Source organism: Larus michahellis, chromosome 1 (assembly GCF_964199755.1).
Source record: "Larus michahellis chromosome 1, bLarMic1.1, whole genome shotgun sequence".
Classification (NCBI taxonomy): domain Eukaryota; kingdom Metazoa; phylum Chordata; class Aves; order Charadriiformes; family Laridae; genus Larus; species Larus michahellis.
The window spans coordinates 70912942-70935265 of record NC_133896.1 but is presented as its reverse complement, the minus strand read 5'-3'; the positions used below and the strand labels follow the sequence as shown (position 1 = coordinate 70935265).

The following is a 22324-nucleotide window of genomic DNA, read 5'->3' as shown; positions in this document are numbered from 1 at the left end:
CAGTTTTCATCTTTTCCACTACACCGTGCATAGAGAACAAAAAGTGGGATTATGCTGGATCATGTCTTCTTTCTGTCATGAGTAAATACCTTTGAGTATCCTACTGAGGCGAGTATCCAAGTTTATAGATGATGAAAACATCACATTAAGCTGAAAATCCTGTTCTTCTAGTTGGGTTAGTTTTCTTGTGGCTTTAGTTGGCCGGTTCACATGCTATGGAAGAAGTTAAGAGTAGCAGATGTAACATTTACAGTGCTCTTCATGAAGGTTTGGTGGAAAGTGGGCTTTAAAAGACAATCTTCTCTGGAAAACATTACTGCATATGCCAAAACCTGACTAATTTTGCAGGAACCTCACCAAGCTTTGGAATTACTGTGCCTTACAGAGCAAACAGCTGGCACCTGCTTCAGTCAGTGGTTTCTAATTGGGCTTTTTGGATCGAAGCACTATGGTTGTCCACAGAGTACCGATAGTCATATACTCCCAATTTCACCTTGTTTCCAGCAGCTAAGCTGCATGAAAAAAAGCTAAAAAGGAAACTAAATGTTTTTCTGATTTTCATTTTCTCCACAAGCAGTTTTGACTCCCAGAGGTCTGGCATCAAGCCACAGAAATCCTCATCCACAGAAGTGGGAACAAAATGCAAAGCAACCTCATCTGACCAGAGATCTGCAGACTTCTGAAAACTTCACATTCACTGCAAAAGTCATTTATCTGGTTAATATTTTCTTCCCATCATACCTATCAGAAGCCTACTATTTTCATAGCAGAGCTTTACATGTGTAAAGCAAGTTGACTGATTTTTGACCACCAGACCTGAAAACAACACATAAGCTTCTGCTCACTGGAGAGATGAATTGTTTTCTATGCACCTCTACCATTGCACAGACATTTACACCCGTGGGTAATGAAATCAAAACCATTAAACCGTTCCAGTACAGAGGGATGGTCAGCACAGATTTGGTGCTGGAAGGAACTGAAACAGACAATTGTACAAGTTGCAGATAAGGACAGCCACACTGAAAGAAAGCAAGGGGCTGAGGCAATTTAAAGAGGCATTATTAACGCATCTGCCACACTGTTCAACCACAACCACAAACTTTTATATAAAAGGCCAAATCTAGGCAAATAATTCATAAAGAATGTAAATTTACTTTGTAACATTTCTTCTGACAGACAGTACTTTCCCGCAAGCTTACTGTTATTCAAAGCATTTCAATAAGCTGATCAACAAAAGCGTGCATTGCAACACGAAATGTCCAAATTGGCATTGTTTAGGTGAGGGAGCAACTTTTGCAGTTGAGTTCTGCGTGAGTGTTCATGTAAAAGAGATTTGAGATTTGCCCTCCATGTGTGAAAAAAAATAAAAAATATCTCTGTATGTACACTTCCAAAACACAAATGCAGCAGTAATAACAGAAAAAATGATAGAAAAGTTTATGAATAAGATTAAAATTAACTAATTTAGAGTCAATATTCCAGAATTCCATCTATCGTAAGTTTTCTCAATTCTGTTTAGTTCTGGGAAATGATGGAGAAATACAGATGTACACATTGTTTAATCTTCAGTTAAAACTTAATTTCTCTCATGCTTTAAGGAATATGCATACAGAATATACACAGCAAATTGTCTCAGTTTTCTTATGAAACTTTTTGATACTACTAAAAGAAGTAAAAGTTCCAGGCATTATATTCTTTAACATAGGCAAAACCCTAATCTGCTGTCTAGGTGAGAGGAGTGTTCATGTAGTTCAGTTCCAGTAATGGGAACAGGAGAGCTGGATTCTGTTTTTCACTTTGCTTTTTCACTTTGCCAAGGGTATAAAATAAGAGTTTGGACAATTAAATGCCAAATTTACATCCCAGCATTTGATTTTGAACGAGGTGCCACGCCCTTAATAGTGGTGCCTAAGCCTCACATACAGTGAAGTCTCTCACCTTCTGATTTCACTTGCACTTGCTTGGCTCCAAGAGTGTCTGAAACAGACTCGACTTCCCTTACTGGGAAGTCTCCACTATGGCTATATCATAGATCTTGTTGAATTGAAACAACGTGGTCGCTTCCCTGTTCAGTTTCACAATACACCTGCACAAAGAGCTGTGCTGGCCACAGGGGCAGGAATGAGTGGCAGGACTATAATAAGCCAACATTGCCATGAATGATCAAAGAGTAAGAAAAATAAGGAACGAGAAAAAGCCAACTTGAGGAGTGCATCTTGAGCACACTGCTTCTTAGGTGTTAACCTCTGTTCTCCTGTACCACAGACCGTTTGTAGGGGTTAAAACTGGGTGAATCAGCCTTTCCATGACTTAACGATAATCTGTACATATTTCAACAGAAACTAAAGCACATTCCCGAACTGTGAGAAAGCCAGGTTCAAACCTCACACCTCTGCTTAAAAGGAACATCAGAACCATTTATTGAAATTGCCTGCAAAAGTCGCAACCTTGATAATGGTTGCACGCGGATAAGCAGTTTTAGATTTTACTGTTGCAGTGGCTTCAGTGTATATGAAATAGTAAAATACTAAGTTATGCCATTTATACCAATATTGACTCCAGCTTAGTCATCTTGGCATCCCGTTATTTCAAAAACTGATGTTAAAATAGCCATAAAGGGTAAGACTAAAGTTCTTTTTAGACAGTAACTTTTGTCTTGTGAGTGAGCAATACCAGAAAACTACCAAAAAATACCCCATAGAGCAAGATACGGTCATCCCCTGAACACTTCTCCAGCTTAGCAACTTTTAAGTCACAGACTCTGGAGCCAAGTTGTGTCCACATGTTTATTCTTAAATATGTTTTCCTCCACTAAGCATTTCCTTCATCTGTAACAAACATATGTTCAAATACATTGTCTGCCTCTTTTTTTGAGCTCACGTACATCAGTTGTACCTGTAACACCCACTAGCAAGCACACTGAAGCAGTGCTTTATTGAAGCATTTACATAATGCACAAGTTTCATCAGAAGACAGTAAAAATATCAAAATAAATAAATATATTCAAGTTATATAAACTGAATAAAGTCAACTTGAACAGAATGAGCATGCAAGTGTAACCTGGATGCTAGAGCAGTCTGCTGTTCATCAGTGGACTAACTATGCACCCAAGCATTTTATACACTTTCAGAGCTAAATAGTGATTAGAGTGCACTTGAGGAGCCTCGTAACAAAATCAGAGGTACAGGGTGTCTTTTCTGTGGTTTTAGCCCTTTGTGCCTTACCTTCCATATCTGCATTATCTTCCTGCTTTAGAGGTGTGTTGTAAGAGTCAACTAAGCACTGCCCACCACATAACTTTAAATTTAAACTCGGTAAAAGCATTCACAGACATAAAAAGGCACACCCACCTAAGTTTTTTTTTGCAAGACCAGAGGCTTAGTGAGTGATGAGAGTTTTGAAACCTGGGGTGGAGAACACCAGAGACGCGCAAACCACATATTTTTAGCGAGTTACCTCAGAAGCATTTCAAATAAATAAACAAGTAAATAAATAAGAATCCCTTTAGTTCCTTCACTTTCACATTCCTGCATGACAGCCTGCAAACAAACTTCCAGTAAAAATAAACAATGATCCCCTTCCCCGCCCAAGCCCCCCCCCCCGCAGCTGGAGAATGTCTTTTGCTTCTCTCTTTCCTCCCCTCTGCCTTTCTTTTCCCTTTTCCCCCTGGTTTCTAACCCCTTCGCGCACGTCGGGGCCCGGAGCTGGGGGCGAGGGGAGGAGGAGGAAGAGGGGGAGGAGGAGGAGGAGCAGAGGGACCGGCCCGCCAGTCTCACTAAGGAACTGAGGCGCCGAGCCGGGCCGGGAGGCGGGAAGGCCGCCCCAGGAAAGTTTGGACGAGGCAGAGGGAGGAGGAGGAGGAGGAAGGCCGTGGGGATGGAGGGAAGGCGCCTGTCAGAGAAGATGAAGACTACCGCCCCCCCGGGAAGCTCTGTACCTACCGGCCTCGCCGGCGGGGCGGGGAAAGCCGCCGGGGGGAAGGCGGGCTGCTGGGCGGTGTCGCTGGAGGGGCCGCGCCTGGCCCCGGCGGTTATAAAGAAATGGAGGCAGGGGGGCAGGGCCTAGCGGCGGCATGGCCGAGGTGAAGGTGGCCGTGCTGGGCGGGAGCGGAGCCGGCAAGTCAGGTAAGGCGGGAAGGGGGAGGCGGCAGTGGCCCCCACAACCCCCGGCCTGACTTTACCTCAGGTTTGACGGGGGTGGGGGGAGGCGGGACTCTGCTAAACCTGCCGTCTGCTTCCGTCCCGCAGCGCTGGCGGTGCGGTTCCTGACCCGGCGCTTCATCGGAGAATACGCGTCCAACGCCGGTGAGCGCCGCGGGCCGCCGACGGGATCCGGGGAGGGGGGCGGTGGGAGTGGGGCTGGCCCCGGGGAGGGGTGGAGGGGGGCGGCGGGAGCGAGCCCGGCTCCGGGGAGAGGGGCGGCGGGAGCGGGTCCTCCTTGGGGCTTGGGGGGTGTGGGGCGGGTGGGCGCCGTGTGGGGCCTACACTCGGGGCTGGTCCCCTGAGGAACGCAAGATGGGACGTTTCAAACGCTTATTTGAACAAGAAATGGGGTAGAAAGGCAGTTTCACAGAACTTTTCGGAAAGATTGGAGTTTTCGCTTGCTTATCGGCCAGAGTTCCTGTTTAAGCTCTGAAGACGGGGCAAAGGCAAGGCCGGTATCTGTGGGGAGATCGCTTCAAACGGCAGCGGTGCGGCCGGGCACGGGGGCTGGCGAAGTGCTGTCGCAAAGCAACTGTGAAGGGACTTAAGAAGGAAAGATAACTGGGCTGCTTCTGCGAGGCGCGGGTAGATTATAGTAAGCTCAATCAGAGGGGAGATAAAGAGGAGAGTAAAGAAATAGACTTAAAAAAAAAAAAAACCCTCAACACCTGTTCTATTGAATATCTTCTTCTCAGCTCTAGAGAAGAGGTGAAACAGATTGTTTATCAGGCACTACTGGTTAATCAAAGCATGATGCAAAGCTCCCTGCTTTTGCAGGAGTGCACTGATTCGATAGCTTTGTGGAAAGCCTGGCTGTGCAGAGGATAGAATTCATGCCAGAATAAATGTGCTGATCCTTAAGACACTTCTAAGATCTTGGAAAATGGCAAAGCAGGACTTGAACTTTCACATTGTAGGGAGAAGCGCTATTGAACTGATACACAAACACCTTTGAAACCTGGGGTGGAGAACATCAGAGAAGCGCAAACCACTTATTTTTAGCAAGTTACCTCAGAAGCATTTAAAAAAAAAAATTAAATTGGCTTCTTCACTTTCACATTCCTGCATGACAGCCTGTAAACAAACTTCCAGCAAAAATAAACAAACACTCCCCCAGCTAGAGAATGTCTTTTCCTTCTCTCTTTCCTCCCCTTTCCTCAGCCATTCCAGCTCATGGGGTGTGAGGAATCCCAAAACTTAACAAGGAAAGGAGATTGCTATCTACCTTGCTTTCCCTGCTGAAGTGAAGGACTTTCTTCAAAGCATTTTTTAACAAATCAGAATAGCATTCTATGATCCACAAATAAAAATGAAAATTGTAGTAATAAGCTGAATTGCACTGAATGTATCCCAATGAACTTACTCTGAAAGTAGTTACAGTTGTACATAAATGCTTTACCAATGTTATTACTATACACAGACTGAAAAGACAGTTTGTGTCCCAGATGGCTTATCTAAGTCTAAGCTGTCATGTATAAGTTATGTATTGCACTCTGTGTGTGTTCTAAGCCACCTACAACTAAAACCAGGTTTTCTTGTTCCAACCCTCCATTACTGCAAGTATTAGAAAAGGCATGTCAAACTACCAGCACACTTTCATTTTTTAAACAAATATTTGTTCGAAGATAAGTTTAGCTCTAGAGAGGAGGATGGAGGAGAAAAGTGTAAATAGGGTGACAAAATACAAGATCACCTAGAACACTTTTAATGGAGTCAAAGTATTAATTAAAAACTTATTTAATTATGGAAACCACTGAGGGGCTGCAGATTTGATACTCTGGGATGCTTGGGACTCATAGTTCATCATCAGATGAGCTCTTAAGACATGCGTGAAGATTGCTTAAGATGAACACAGTGCAGAACTGAAGATGCTTGGTTCCAGAGACCGTGGCCCTTATCTATGCCCTCATTACACACAGTTTTAAGTGTATTTTCAGTAGTGCTAACACCAGTTGTTGTCTTTGTAGTTCAGTCACTTTGAGGAATTGTACTATAGAAAACTTATTGGTGACCAGTGCTGTGAACACAAGTTGATTACACTTGCTTAGAGCTATCCACTGCTTAAAATAATGATGATAGTCTGTCTTCACTAGAGTTGCCCAGGTTGCTAGTGCTGGTGGAGAGTCCCAAATCAGAGAACTGACATTACAGAAATATTTTAGGATCTAGTCTAGGGACATGATCCTTTAAATACTATTGATCTAGTGCTACGTAGCATGAGAACTCTTAAAGCACCAGATTTCAGGATAAATAAATGTAACAGAAATTATGGCTTTTTTGTACAATCAGAATTTACACATAGGCTGGCTTACTGTTTTCATAATCCTGAACCTTGGTAGCAAGCTGAGTAGTCATCAGCATTTACCTGAATCTGAGCATTGTGCATCCCCTTTGCCTCCATTTTGGGAGAGGAACAGTAGGATCTAGAAGTATTCATTGCATCAGCACTTCCGTGGGAACACCACAGTGAAGTAGTGGGAGGTTATAGAAGTGGTTAGAGAGCTCGTGTGTTGCAAAATAGGTTTGTTTCCAGTGTGTGTCAAAAAAACCACCAAAACCAAACAATACCCAACAAACTAAATGTCCCTCAGCATTAATGAATCCCACCTTTGCCACCTTTTCTTTTCACTACCATCCCCAGTCACTCTAATGCTGGTTTTCTTTGAATGCCATGTGTCTTTTAGAATGCATCTACACTAAACACTTAAGCCTGGATGGGAGGCAGATACACTTGGAAATTTATGACCCTTGTTCACAGGTAAGAATTTTAGGGGTCAAAGAAACGCTGTTCCTCATTCTACCCATGTAATGGTAGAAAGGGTCGGGAGGTTACAACCGTTCTGTCTGGTTCTTGGAATTTGTGCTTGTGTGTTTTTTTTGAAAAGACTGAAATTTTATAGTTACTGTGGCTCAGAACTGCTGAGTACTTTCCCATTTCATGGAAGGAGCCCTTCATTGCTTAAATTTTCTGTAAATGCATTTGCATTTTTGGAATATTACTAACAAAATAACTTTTCCCACTTCTGCATTATATAGGTAACTACAGAGATAAATTACAGGATTATATGCAGCTTTCTCAAATGCTCAGAATGGGGTGAAATTTAGTTTATAAAGCAAGCAGTTTATTAAATGTCTGTGGACATGGTCAAAGTACGTAGGCCTGGAAGTAAGAGTTGCATTCACAGAAGAGATGCAAGGAAAGCCATAATGCTGACTTACACATATTGACAGCTGAACTTTGATCACAATAAACCACATTGTAATATAGGGGTTTTTTTATTAATTTATTTCCTGCCCTTTCAGTAATAGAGAAATTTTGGACTGTGTAAAACATGCAGGCCTAGCTAGGTCTGTCTGACCACATTAGCTCACAAGGATCCCTTCTGGGCAGTGATCTTGCCTCTTACCAACTAGGGTAATGAATGCTAAAGCCAAAGCACTGGAAGTCTCGCTCAGACTTAAACAGTAAATAGTTTTAAAGTCAATGACTTAAAAACTTAACCCATTGAGCACATAAAATGAACCACCAAACAAGTCTGCCTTCCTAGAGACAAGCAATAGCGTTGCTTGTCCCAGGGCAATGGGCTACTGTACCAGGTAACACTATGGAGTCCTCCCTTGCCATACAATCCATTAGGACTACTGTTCTGTGGACTTGCTTCTGCCTATCTCGGGCCTCTTTCCTAAGCCTACCTATAGCTTCTGCTTACTGTCATATTAAATCCTGTGGCATGTGATCAACTCTTTATTAAGATACTTGAAACATTGGGAGTGGCAGCTAGCTAGGGTAAAGCAGATTAGACTACGTTATGGGTAAAGATTTTAGTTACTACAGTTTGGGCAACTTTTTGCTTTTAAGAAAACCAGAGATCAGCTGTGTTAAGGGCAGCTCTTCTTGCCAGAACTGTTTGAGCTATCTTGTTACAATTTCTTACTTAGGAACAAGGTCTGACTTTATCTGTTTGTTGCATTCTTTCTAACTGCTTCTTAGTACCTGCAGAGGAGTAGGTAGCAAGTAGTGGTGGTCTTGCTTTTGGTCTGATAGGACTGGTGATTCTAGAAAGAGATGGATGGGGATATGGAGGTCTTGTATCCCATGGGAGCTGGTGAAGAAAAGCAGGTCCCAAGAGAAGGCTAGACTGGGGAAGGAAGAGTTGCCATTTTTGTTTCTGCTTCCTGAAATCTTCCTGCTCTCTGAGGCCTCCCTCTAGTAGCTGGATCCCTGTGCTGCAAAACTCACTGTCCCTTCATCCATCTGGGAAACAGCTGTGACAGACACACAAGTCACCTTTCCTGCCCCTAAAGCTGTTGCACAGTCACCACACATTAAAATCCTGTTGTATTAAAGATACTGAAGTCTTCAGACAGTTCTGGAAACTTGTTTCATCTTTTCCTTCTCATGCATCCCCTTTCACTGCCAGCATTCAGCTACCATCCCTCACAGTAAGTTACAGTTCCCAGTCCAGCTGTTTATGATGCCACAGTGTTGCCCTGATCCTGAGCTAATCAAGGCCAACAGGGTGGCATGTCAGTGGAGATTATTCATTGCAAGTAGTAAAATACTAAACTAATGAGGGAACAACTTAAGCAGTCTTCAAATTACTATTCAAGATGGGTTTTCCACAGAGAAAGTCTCTTTTTTTTTTTTTTTTTTTCCCCCCCCTCCTGGTCAGCTTCTAGTGTTTTACCTGTCTTGGGTCACATGGTCTTGCTAGCAGCTGCCAAATCATCTGCAGGGATAAGCTAATTTAAACCCCATTTTTAAATTACATTGCTTAGCTTAATGGGACAGTTTGCAGCTATTGCTTTCTAGAAATCAAAGTGTGACAGTTTCTTAGGGTGAAAGGACTCAAAGATTGGTATAACCCCATTGTAACTTGAGTGACTTCTGTCACTACTTTTATTAAAGTCAACTGCAGATTGAAAGATTTTTTTTTCTGGCTCTCTAGAAACTTATCCTATGGGTAAATATTGTTTCAGACTTGAACAATGCAAAGAAGAAACAAAAGAAGAAACAAAAGAAAATAATTAAGTTTACTGTAGTCAGAATAATAGGAACATGCAAAACAGAGGTATAACCAGAAACTGCACAAATATTGATGGTTCCTGTATGGTTTTTTTTCTCATGTAACTGCAGAATACTTAGCATAAGCAATGGCTGTACAGGTTATGCAACTTTACTGCTTAAACAAAGTGTAAATGTTTCATGACAAATTTGTCAGTGATCCAAAGTGCCATCTGTAGTGGTGGTTATTTATTAGGCTTTTGGATCAGGACTCACCTGAATTCAATGCCAGCACCTAGACCTATTAATATCTTTTGCAATAAAAGATACAATATTCTCACATTCACGGTGACAAAGAAAATGCTCTGAAGTGACAACAATAATGTTCTTTTTGCATGTGAATTTGAACTTCTTTCAGCCACAGCGGGGGAAGCTCTCCCTCACAGATGAGCTCCACTGGGCTGATGGATTTATCATTGTTTACGACATCAGTAACAGAGCGTCATTTGCATTTGCAAAAGCATTGCTGTACAGGATCCGAGAGTCTCACATAGGAGCTTGTAAAAAGTAAGTGGCACTATTTTTTTTCCCCCTCAGCAAAGGTATAAACAAAGCTGAGAACATTTCTGTGAACTGTAGGCATCCTAGTAGCAATTAAAATCCAACAGCATCCTAGTGGCATAACACAATACCAACAATAAGGTACCTGAAGGTAAACTGTATGGCAAATTGCAATTGATTTCACTGTATCCAAAGCCAAGTACATCAGGATTTTTGTTATTCTTTCTTATACTGCTGCTATTTAAATAATTGCCATAAATCTGTCTGCTGTGATTTATGTGGGTAAAAAGCTGGCATAGTCAGGCTATGCTTTTACTTCTCTAATCTTACCCATGGAGATGCACCAGTGTGGGGGGTGAAGAAAGTATTTCTCACAATAAATTAATCTGATACCGTGAATGTCTCCTAAACCGCCTTTACTGGTGACCCCAATATTATTTGTGCACGTGGGTGACCATATGGTAAGAAACAAACTATTTGCTTTCAAAAAGAACCACTAAAACTGCAAGGCTGAGCACATGTGATAGTTTGTATTCCCACATCAGTCAGCTGAGGTGCTTTCAAAATAAATGAGAGTGAAATCCTTTCCTTACCTCAGAAGTGGATTAAAAAAAAGAACCGAAACACTTTTCTGTCTTTTTCTGCTGACCTGTCTTAATTAAGGTTTCTCTGGAAGGTGTAATTTTAGCAAAAGCTTGTAATTGGGATTCCTGTTTTCTTCTGAATTACTCTGCTGACACTGATGAATCTCTTTGACTCTCTTCTGCTATCTACGAATGGAGATAATGATCAGTTTGCTTCTTCATGAAGTGCAGGAGCTGACAATATACTCAGCAGCATAGAGTATGAGAACTGCAGTGGATGAAAAATACATGAATTCACTGAGTAGAGGATCCAAAATGAAAACTTACTGATAGAGAATAGCTTGTCTGGAAAATCCAAATGGAAAACTATACCTAACAAAGTTAGGGGGTTGGTTTTTCTTTTGGGTTTTTTGCTATACCTATTATCCTGAACATACATACTTTTCATACACACTGTATATAGCACAGCATACAGCACAGTATTGTACTATACCTTTTCTCTAATCGGAACCTTTTTGATTTCAGAATGGTCGAGTCATCGGTATTTTTGGTTGGTAATAAACAGGATTTATGCCACATGAGGGAAGTTGGCTGGGATGAAGGACAGAAGCTGGCAAAAGATAACAAGTGCCAATTCTGTGAACTGTCTGCAGCAGAACATTATCAGGAAGTTGTGGCAATGTTCACCAAAGTCCTGAGGAATATCACCTCAAATTTCAAAGTGAAGGAAAAGAGACGACCAAGTGGATCAAAATCAATGGCCAAGTTAATCAACAATGTGTTTGGAAAGAGAAGGAAATCTGTGTAAAAGATGGTTAGTCTTGAAATAGGAACAAGCTGAAATAATGGAGCACAGGCAGCTCTTGGGATTCAGTTAATTTCCTCCAAAGTTCAATGTCTGGAGGAGCAAGACAGTAGAAACCAAAGGTGGAAGATAGTATGGGCAAGTGGACAGGGTCTAAACCTAGAAGACCTGACCTTCTGTTTCCAGTTCTACTACAGATTTACTGTGTTAGGGCTATGTCACTTAAACTCTAAACTGCTCCTCTCACCCTTTATCTCATAAGCTCTTCAGAGGAGAGTCTTAGTCTGTATTTATTCAACACCAACATGGTCTTGGATAGAGCTTCTAGGTGTGACTGAAGTATAAACAGTTATTTCCAATAAACTCAGCCTTGCTGATCAAAATCTTATTTCAGAATTTTGAGCGGTAGTTGGCTTTTTGTGCAAGAACACTTGCACTAATGAAAAGCAAAATACTACTGCTTCACGTGATAATGTATTTGTATTTAACTCAAGGAAGGATGGCTCAGATTCTTGTGTGCCTAAAGGTGCTTGACACCTGCTGAAATTCATATGAATTAAATGCTTAGACACCAAATCTGCAAAAGGTATTTACCTGCAACGCTGCCTTGCAGAGGCACCAGAAGTAGGGAAAGAGATAAACAAAGCAGTATTGTCTCCTGTTTCAGTATCTTTTTTTTTTTTTTTTTTGAGTGATGAAAGAAAGTAGAGAGGGTTGAGGAGGGTGGGAAGTGAAATGTTAGTGAGCACTGGACTGTTTTGGCAAGGTCATTGTTTAATGAAATAATTTTATGGCTCAGGCCAGTGTAACATCTTGGGCTGATCCCTTTCACAGAGAGGTTTTTGTGGGCTGTAACAGAGTTTCCTTACCTGTAAGGTGGATGTGCATGTTCAGTTTTAGATGGGAGTGGAAGCTTGAAAAGCACATGGACTGGTAAAGAGCACAAGTTCTTTAGGATGTCTGCCTGGATTTAAAGGTGAGCCTGCTGGTAAGACCTGTGCTCCTAACTTGCATAGAATGTTTTTTCATAGGGACCGATGTCTTTAAAACTAGTCATCGCTGTGGTATTGAAATGCCACTTGAGAGAGCACTAAGGAATATGTTAGCCACACTTTTCAAATGTGGATATTAAACATCAGACGAGTCTAAATATGTCGTCAACTGACATTCAGAGCTCTTACTGTAGACTTAACTAAATAAGGGCTTAGCCCAGCATGTTTGAAAGTGCTGTGCTCATACAGAAATTATGAAAGGGAAGAGAAGTGGCCTGAAGATGAATTACTGCCTCCTATCTGGTCCAGAGGACAGCTGGGATTCAGTCTTTGTAAGTTGCTGAGTTGAAGCCTGCCTCTGCTCTGAAATTTTACCTGCATCAAAACTAGTAAGATTACTTTTATCAGTCACAGCAGAATAGTGATTTTCAAATGTCTGCTTCCATAACATAACATAAAAAAGCTACATAATCTTAGCATTATTGTTGTAAAATAAAACTAAAGCACATTTAAGAAGCGTTGACCAAAGATCACTTCCTTCTTATAAGGAAAAGATACTGTTTCTTTTACTTGTTTTAAGACTACAAATATTGGAATATAGTTCTCAGTGTTGACAGGCACAGTGTTGTTTTATATCTATGCAGGTGCTGCTCTGCCGTATCAGGAGTAGTGTATTTAACCGTATTGTCAGTATCTATGAGGCTGAACTTGAAGACTACTTATGTACACCCTTCAACTTTCCAGCACATATGGAATTCCAGAACTACTGATAGACTGTTGATCTGTCAGGTAGCTGTATCTCACCAACTCCAGCATTGCCAGATTGGAAAACTTATTTGTACTTACTGCTATGGTATTAAATAAACTGAATATAAGATGGATGTATCAATGCTTTTCTTTTTTTTTTCTTTACTGTAATATAAAGCTACAGACTATTTTTTTGACTATTTCAAAAGTGAAGCACCATGCAGATCTGGAATTCAAATTAGAAAAATTAAATCTGGGCGTCAGACACTTACATAAAAGACAGCCTCTAGCTGTATTTCCTGTACACGATGAGGAAGCCTTCATGTAACTTTATACAGTGAACAGGTAGAAAACTTTTTTTTTTAAATTCTTTATCCTTTAAAAATTTGTAAAGATAGCCACAGAGAAAATAATTAGTTTTGATTTGCTCATGTTAATGGGAATGTGGACTTCCAGACAGGTGGAATCTGCAGGATACCACATAGTTTTCCTTCCCTTTTTGTCCAGATGGGCTAAGTATTGGAACACAGAGTGGCTGTCTTCTGGCCCATGTGCTAGGTTGTGCTCACCTGAAAAGCATCTGAAACAGCTGCAGGGTGCATTTAGACTTAAACATACTAAAGCACCCAGTATAGATGTACTGTGATGTTCTCAGGATCTCGCTTGTCTCTAATTGCTGGTAAGTGCAGATGAACAAGAGTGCAGAATTTGGGAAGGAATGCAATTTTAAAGCAGATACACATTCTCCCTTTCTAACTGTATTTTATTGGTAATTTTTTTTTTAGAGTTAAGATCCTTTACGGAAAAATAAGATACTTAAAAGACTGATACATATATATAAGTGTTCTTGGAGTTTTAACAGTGAAGGTAATATATTACTGGCTCAGCCACATTTGAAAGAACCCTGCTGGCGTAACAAAGTAAATGGTGTAACTGATGTTTGATGTTCACCCTTGACAGTGACATCACCTAGAGCATATCGAACTCATTGAAAAGAGTGGAAATGGAGCTATTTGTGTTGCCACGGATTGCTTCAGCATAGGACCCCATCCTTTCTCACCAAAAGATTTTGAAATTGCCATACGAGAGTTTAAAAGTTTTTTGCTGTCATGTCTGGAAGTCCTTGTTTATACGAACTTTCTAGTTTCAGTAAAATTTTGCCTGAGAAAGGCACTCAGCATTGATATTCTTTCTCCCTGTCTTCAACTTCTTTTCACTTTAGAAACAGTGACATAAAAGCAAAGAGATTCTACTGAAGTATAAAGGTAATAGCCCCTGGCTCCCAAACACTGTCTCTCAGAGAGCTTTCTGGTGGCTTTTGAAGCTCTTTCTCGCTATAGTTTTGAAATAAACAATCAAGACACACAACACCTCAGCTCCTTTTCCTGCTGTCATGTCTGTATGCATTAAACTTGTTCTTTTTGTAAATCCCACTATAGTCACATTCACAACAGGGCGGAGGGGAAAATGGCACAGAAAAGCTTAGAGCATGATACTCCTGGAAGAAGGAATAATAACGTGTGGTAGTGAGCAGACCAACCAAACATACTGTTTCTTTCTAATATATTCAAATTAGGATAGCAGTAAAAAAGGTAGATCAGAAGTTTTGATGCTGTGCTATGCTCTGAAGACAGAAGTAACTACCATAGGTTTTTTTTAGCCTGTTACTAGAAGCTGATTTCTGAAGTGGTTATGAGGGGTGAACATTGAAGCACAAAGACCTTGTGAGTCATGCAGGGATGGTCTTGTTCCTTTCCTTTCTGTCTGTCTGACTATGCTGCTTTGAGGATGGTGCACCAGCAGATGTTTGATCCTGGCATTCTGTCCAGCAGGGAGGCACAATGGATGCTGTAGCTATCGGCCTGAGCAGGTACGATTCTCTCACTGACAGCTGGGTCCAGACCACTCAATGGTATTTTTAGAGAGTATTATGAATACCCCTCAAAACGAAACTAAAATGCAGTAAAGTATCCAAGAACACACTAGTTTTCCATCAGGCTGCCTGTTGGAGGAGGTGCTTTAGGTTAATGAAGATTTCATACAGATCTACTTTGCTTACGGATATAGGAACAAACTCCAGTTCTGATTAATATGCTTGAAAGGAATCCTCACCTACCTGCTCTGAAGCAAGAAATACATTAAAACACATTATATAAAAAATAGATGGACTACCAGAATAATTTAGAGCAGTATTAAACTGTACTCTATTTTAAAAACCCAAACCCTCTACCTCCTTAAACCTGTCCACAGGAACACAGGCCTCTCTCATTGACTTAACCTGCTCATGGAGAATAAACAAGGGAAAGCTAAATTTTTATGTGCTGCTCAGCCAGTTTGAAAAGCAAATCCTTTGTTCACGTGCCTAAATGTGGATCTGGGCACCTAACTCTCAACTTCTATTGTTTTAAAACTTGACTCCCCCCCCACCCCAAGTTGATATTATATGAGACAGGCAGGCTATTCTGGGTAGGAAGTTATTTTTAAACAGACATTACTCTTTTCCAGAAACAGACTGTAAGTTTCTGTCTTCGTTTAATTGCTTTATAAAGTAAATTGAGTCCCTCTGATTATATAATTAATATCCACGTTTAGCCCTATATATTTGACAGGACGTGAGCCATTTACTGCTACATTCATTTTTTTAAGACTGGCTAGGAGTTCAGATATGTGTTTAATTCCTGCTGAACTCTGTAAAACATCCAGAGTTTTTCCAGTGGAGGCCTCAGACAGTACAGAGAAATATGTACTACAAGGGAGACAAGTGGAGAACGGAGCTGTTATCGTGGGGCTTGAGTCAAACGATCTAAACACGTCTGTCCCCTCATATGCTCCTACGTTCATATTCAGCAGCAAAATGGCATCATATCTATATTATATAATGTATTTTACTCCTTGAAATAAATATAAAGGAAGCCAAAATGAAAACATTTGACCTTAAAATTTTTGGCATTGCAGTATCTAGTGAAGATCTCATTTTTAATAGACACAACTTTTTAAAATAGGTTTCGCACAGGTATTTGGTTGTGGTTTGTTTTTGTTTTTTTTTTCTCAAAAGCCATTTGTAACTTTTCAGGCGAGTTTTCCCCCTCCCCGAAGAAACTTTCTTTTAGAGTTGCTGTGAGCCTCTGAGAGTTTAACAATCTTTTGCTGACTGCCTCTTTTAAAAGTACCACGCTGCTTAACGAGGAGAAACCCGACAGCTTTACTGCTTCCAACAGCTCCCTCTCGTGGCTTTTTGCTCACACTTCATCCTCCTCGGTGAGCAATGAAGCCTTTTTAGCTTCTCCTCAGGTTGAAACATCAATGCTGTTTAAACCCAAGAACGCTGATCACGAAGTACAGGTAAAAACCCTCCTTCCTTCCAATAATATAAATGTCTGCTATCGATTATGCTGAGCTTAACGATATGACATTTCATAGGCTTCATTTGACAGCATCCTTACTAATAAAACTGCAAATGTTGATAAGGTTTTTCTCATGGCTGACACTTCTGAGCTCAGCTGTTTCACTGAAATAAAGTTCAGCTATCTCATCTAAGATGCTGAAAGGTTTCCTGTTAACATACTGCCCATGCATATTAATATCCTCAAGAAGGGCTTGAAAGCTTCTATCATTTTTCCAGCTACACCTATTGGCCTGATAAGAGGTCTGACCTCCACCTTGTCTTTCTACAGCTTCCTGAAGGTATTCATCCCCAGAACATGACACAGAGACATGGCAGGGAGCTAAGGCAGAGTTAGGCAAGAGTGTTTTTTATCTGTAAGCTGTAATACAGATACACTACTTCAGTCTTTAAATGAGCAAGGTCACTTACTGGAAAGACTCCAAGGTTGGATTCACCTGTCCCAATACGGAGGTCTGCTTCCAGATTCTCATCTCAGCTAGATGCCTTTCTACCGAACAATTTACCTCACCAAGGTGATTGTTCAAATAACGTAGATGAATCACTCTCCAAAAGGCATTAAACTCTCCACCAACTACAAAAGTAATTAGGGTTGGGGATATCTAAAGTTAGGTAAGATGAATCATGTTCCAAATATGGCCTCTTGGGGCTCTTTGCTAGCTATTTTGCCCTTCATCTTTGGCCCTACAGAGCCCATCTGTCCTACTTTACAAAGTCAATTGAGTGCCTATGATTAGACAATTAACATCTAACTTGAGCTGACCATTGGGTCATTTAATGCTAAATTTATTTCATATGATTGATCAGGATGCTGGATTATATTTGATCCCTGCTGAACTTCATGAAACACCCTGAAATCCAGCTGCCACACATTAAATTAATGGATGAACTGGAAATGAAGCCAAGGATAAGTTAACCGAGTACTGCCACAGATTGCTTCTAAGCTAGTTCATTAAAAACTAACTAGCAGATCTTGATGCTTCACTGCAGTCTGCAGCACAGCTGTATTTTAAATGCTTGCCCATGGTACCTCCAAAAGCCTAAGGTGGGCCAGAAAGTTAAATCAGTTCTCCTGACTCCCAAGCTAGTGATTCCAGTATTCGGCTGTTTTTTGACTTGGAAAATATGTTTAAACAATTTGTGTGTGAGCAAAGATACTACCTCACTTTGTGACTTATTCTGATGCCAATTACCAGCCATATGGAATGAATCAAGCTCATTACTTGCAACTGGACAGCATAAAATCTCTGCATCGCTTATGCCTTGATTTGTTGTTGAATGTCCTCCTCTTTGCAACTGGAGGATTTTCCACCACGTCTCTAAACTTAAAATATTTCATTAAGCTGGAAGTTTAACTAAGCAACAAAGTTGTTCAGTGAGCTATTTCCTTTGGACCACTGATGTGAGGCCACAGGCACACCAGTTTCTCATCACGTCTCCAGCTATTACAGCACTACGGCATCCAAAGGGTGGTATGAGAAGCCGTAAGTATACACGTTGCTGATGGACCGGATGGCTGCTGCTACAGATTATATGCAGCAGCTGAATTGTAAATGCCTTTCCCTCACTGGGAACGCTAGTCTGGGTCTCTGTGTTATGTTCTGCGACCTTTTTTTCATGAGTCTTGAAATGCATCTTGAAACTTTACTTCCCCTTTCAAATTTGGCTGATATTTACTAACAGGTTCAAAAGTTGTTAGTGGGTGAACGTACTGACAGGGCAGTTCGGGAAATGTTCAATAGGTATCTAGGCTCGAATGTAGGCTGAAATATTATTTTACACTTTTTTTTCCCCCCCTTATACCGTTAAATTAGTAAAACATAATAGAAATTGGTTCATAGTTTCTTCCATGTGAGATATCACCAGGGTAGCATCTTTTACTTTGCAACAAGATGGCTGCATGCAAAAAACCTAATTTAAACACAGTCCTCATCTACAATAATGGATTATTAGGATTGTGTCTTGCTGGCATACAGCTAGGCCTCATTCTTCAAATTCTCTGCATGAGAATGCCCTCTGAGTGAGCTCTCCTACTTACTAACGACGAGTCACATAGGTAAAGCTACTTGTGTATAAGGGTTCTTATGATTGCTGGGCTGATCTAAATGGATGCACAATTATATGATTAAATACAACAACGTTTTTTGCTAACTACATATAATTTTGGCTGTCACTCAGGATTCAATTGCATTAGATGATTCAATAAATGACTGAGGCAGTCTGGGATCTGTCCTATAGAGACCTTAGGGAATACTGCAAATACTAAGCTAAATCACATAACTTATCTTAAGACGCAAATGGAAAAGCTTTACAAAGGAACTAATCTATACTCATCTTTTACAATGTTTGAAATCTCCTTCTTATTGCTTGCATTGCATTTTTGATCATTAATACATATTTACAAACAAACGCTGTTGGGCATGTAAGTGTTTCTCTCTCTAAGCGTCCAGGATGCATCCAGTTTAGCCTGTATTAAAAAAAAAGGCCAGTACATACAAGGTTGTATATCCTGAATGGTCTAGTCTGCTTTCACAGAAGTAGTTAAACTGACTTTTTTCCCTGATGCACTGATACGTGTCTGGGAAGCAGAGGGTGTGGGAGAAACATTTCCCTCTCTCTACTCTTCCCTTATGCACACACAAATGCACATGTGATAAATCTGCTCTGTTTTTGGAAACCTTGCTAACATATTCAAATACAGGTATACCCAAATGGAGGTCAAAGTAGGGCAATATATACAACCCTTTAAATATCTATACTAGCACTTCTCAGGCATGAGTCACAGGATGAATAGAGAACATAGAACAGAACAACTGCGTTTCCACTATGGCCACAGAATACGTACACCTGCATGCAGAATGGGAGAGAGAGACGCTGGTCTAAGAGAAGTTCTGAGATTATTCATATGAGGACACCATAGCCAGGAACACTCTCTCCTGCTATTAACCAGTATTTTTTCTCCCTATTACCCCAAGTGAAAGACTTGGTTTTGCAGCAAACCTTTTTAGTCATTGATTGCTTACTAGGAGAATCTTTGGTCCAAAACTACTGTCCAAGCAACACAGACATATTCCACATGGGCCCTGTTAAGAACAATGTGAAAAGCGATCCAAGCTAAGTTTGAACGAGCAGGTTAGGAATTAGAAGCAGTCCAGCCCAATCTCAGCTTTGCTCTTCGCAGCAGGTATGCACTCAAAGGATTGGGAAGGCGTGCTGACAAATAAAGCACTTGCCTCATTGGTTCCACCCTGCTTTTCTGAAATTGTCATTTCTCCACATCCATATAGCTACTGCGTACCTTTGGAAGGAACACAAACAGAGCCTTTCGTCCAAAACTTCTTTTTCTCCAGTTATCTTCCTTCCTTTGCCCAGCTGAGTAGATGAGATGCAAGCCTTTGTTTTTAATTTTACTGAACTCGGGATCAAATCCTGCTTGCTGTTATTCTGGAACAAAACCAGAATGACTCCAGATTTACAGTAGTACAAGTAAGAACTAAATTATGCCCTGAAAATTCATTTAAAAGTCTTTCAGACACCTAAACAGATGGATAAATCAAGCACAGATTCTCAGGTCAACCTCTACCAGAAGGAATCTCTCATCTGACTTACAGTAAAAGTAAGATGCTATGATAGCAGCTAACAGTAGAAAGGGAGATACAGTAAGGGAGGGGAATATTTTTCCTTACCAAACTCACTTGATTTAATACAAGGCATGCAAAATTAATGATGGCTTTGAGTGATACCTGTATGTTTTATAGGTTTATAAATTGGTTGTAGTAAAATCTTATACATCCTATATCACTAGGTATTGTTTCAGCCTATTACAGGAGATATCTATCTAGAGTTGACTGAATTGTATTAATCTGATCCTAGTTTAATGATGCCTTAACATTTTTATGGGAGAATTTAATGTTTGCAATATCCATGTTCCTTATTTGAAAGTGTGACTTATAGGTTCTCATCTTCCTTAAATTATGAAATCCTTCAGCTAATAAAGGAAAATGATTATGGTTTGCAAAAAAGGCAAAGTCATTTAACAATCCATATAACTGTCTATTGTAGGTCTTTGCATAATAATTGTAATTTAGCTATTAGGAGTTCTAAAGGCAGTTATCAGTCATATGCCTCAATTCTGAGGAATAAGGGAAAACTCAAATTATTTAAGGGCTTTGTACTTTCCAAAGGGCGAAAAAAAAATACAGCAGAAATCAATAATACTTTTAGCAATGAAAAAAAAAATGTTACACTGAAATAACCAGTTGTTGATGGCAATTTTTCTAACTATCCAATATTAAAATTTTAAGCTTTCCCCCATTTCACTGTCACAAAATGATCTTATTTTATACTGAAACTTCTGTAAGCAAGGAAAGCCAATTTAGGAATTGAACTTGCAATTCCTGATGCCCAAGATTTCCCACTTTCACCCTAGGTACACGAAAAGAGGTGATCAAAGTAATCAGATGGACTGTAAACCTGGAGAATATTTCTTTTTCAATTTGAAATGACTATCTAAAGTTGACTTCATATCTAGGCTATATCTCGACTATTTCCTTCGCTGATGAGGAAACTGCACAATTGAAGCCAGCTTAGCTAACTGCATGTGCTTTCATATTTCTTGTGCTGTGGTCAAGCCCCGACAGTTTTAAGATTCTCTTTTAAGATCCCAAGCCTCCTTCCTCCAACTTCCAGCTGTCCTCAGTAAGAGCTGTACCAGGGAGGTGGACACCTGTCTGAGGTGGCCAGCGTCACCTCAGTCCCTATGAAGAATATGTAGCAAATCTCCCTAGAAGACATTTCCAGACTTACCTTACATAAAAGGTAAGAACGTGACTAGGAGCAGGCAGTACGTATTTACCATGGAAAAAAAAAATTTCCTGACCAATCTGATCACTTTCGATGATGAAATTAGTGTCTATGTGGATGCGGGCAGAGGAGTGGATGGGATTTACCTTGAATTTTGCAAGGCTTTTGACACAGTAAGAAGCACATTGGAGAGATGGACTAGACAGGAGGACTACGGAAAACTGGTTGGATGGTCAGGCTCAAAGGATAGGGCCCAGTGGTTCAAAGTCTAACTGGGGCTGGTTTCTACAGGCATTTGTCAGGGGATGATACTGGGACTGACACTATGTGGCATCTTCATTGTCAGCCCCTGCAACAGGAGAGAACCCATCCTCGGCAAGTTTGTGAATGACACGGAGTGGGGGCGATGACTGAGACACTGAGAGGCTGCCATTCAGAGAGACCCCCTGGAACGAGGCAGAGACAACTCAGAGGACTGGGCTAACAAGGAGCCTCATGAATTTCAGCAAAACAAGTAAGAAGTTGTACATCTGGGATGCAATAGCTCCATACAACAGTATGTGCTGGGGACTGAGCAGGTGAGAGAACAGCTCTCCAGAAAAGGAGTTGGTGGTCCTAGTGGACAAACTGGACATGAGTCAGCTCATGTCGCTATGAAGGCCAACAGCGTCCTGGACCGTGTTAGTAAGAACACAGCCAGCAGATTAAGGAGAGAGCAGATTGCCCTCTACCTAGCACTTGTGTGGCTGCTTCTGGAAGACTGTGCGGTTTCTGGCCCTCCAGTGCAAGACAAACAGGCTGGAGTTGGTTCAACACAGGGCTATGAAAATGGCTAAGGGGCTGGAGCACATGATGTGCAAGCAGAGGCTGAGGGAAAGGGGTTTATTTAGCCTGGGGAAGAGAAGGTTAAGGTGGGACTTAGTTGCCTGTTTTACCAACCTTCTAGGGGGCTGTAGAGAAGACAAACCCAGCCTTTTCTCAGAGGTGCGCAGCAAAAGGACATAGGTCAACAGATATAAGTGGCAGTAAGGTAAATTCCAACTGGATATAAGGAAATAAATTAACAATGAGAGTGGTTAAATATTGAAACATGTTTCCCAGGAAGGTTCTGGAACTTCTGTCCTTGGACATGTTCAAAACTTAATTGTAAAGTGCTCTGAGCAACTTGATCTAACTTAGCCTTGATTGGAGCAGGGATTGGACTAGACAACTTCCAGCTATC

At 40.9% G+C, this 22324-nt stretch overlaps 1 protein-coding gene across 1 annotated transcript; it reads left to right on the top strand.

Moving 5' to 3' along the window:
- The first annotated feature begins 3998 nt into the window (after positions 1-3998).
- RERGL (RERG like) lies at positions 3999-13034 on the top strand. Its single transcript, XM_074572748.1, has 5 exons — positions 3999-4124; positions 4248-4304; positions 6887-6960; positions 9626-9774; positions 10878-13034. The coding sequence occupies exons 1-5, from the start codon at positions 4073-4075 to the stop codon at positions 11158-11160; spliced, it is 615 nt and encodes a 204-aa protein (XP_074428849.1). The 5' UTR covers positions 3999-4072; the 3' UTR covers positions 11161-13034.
- The last annotated feature ends 9290 nt before the right edge of the window (positions 13035-22324 follow it).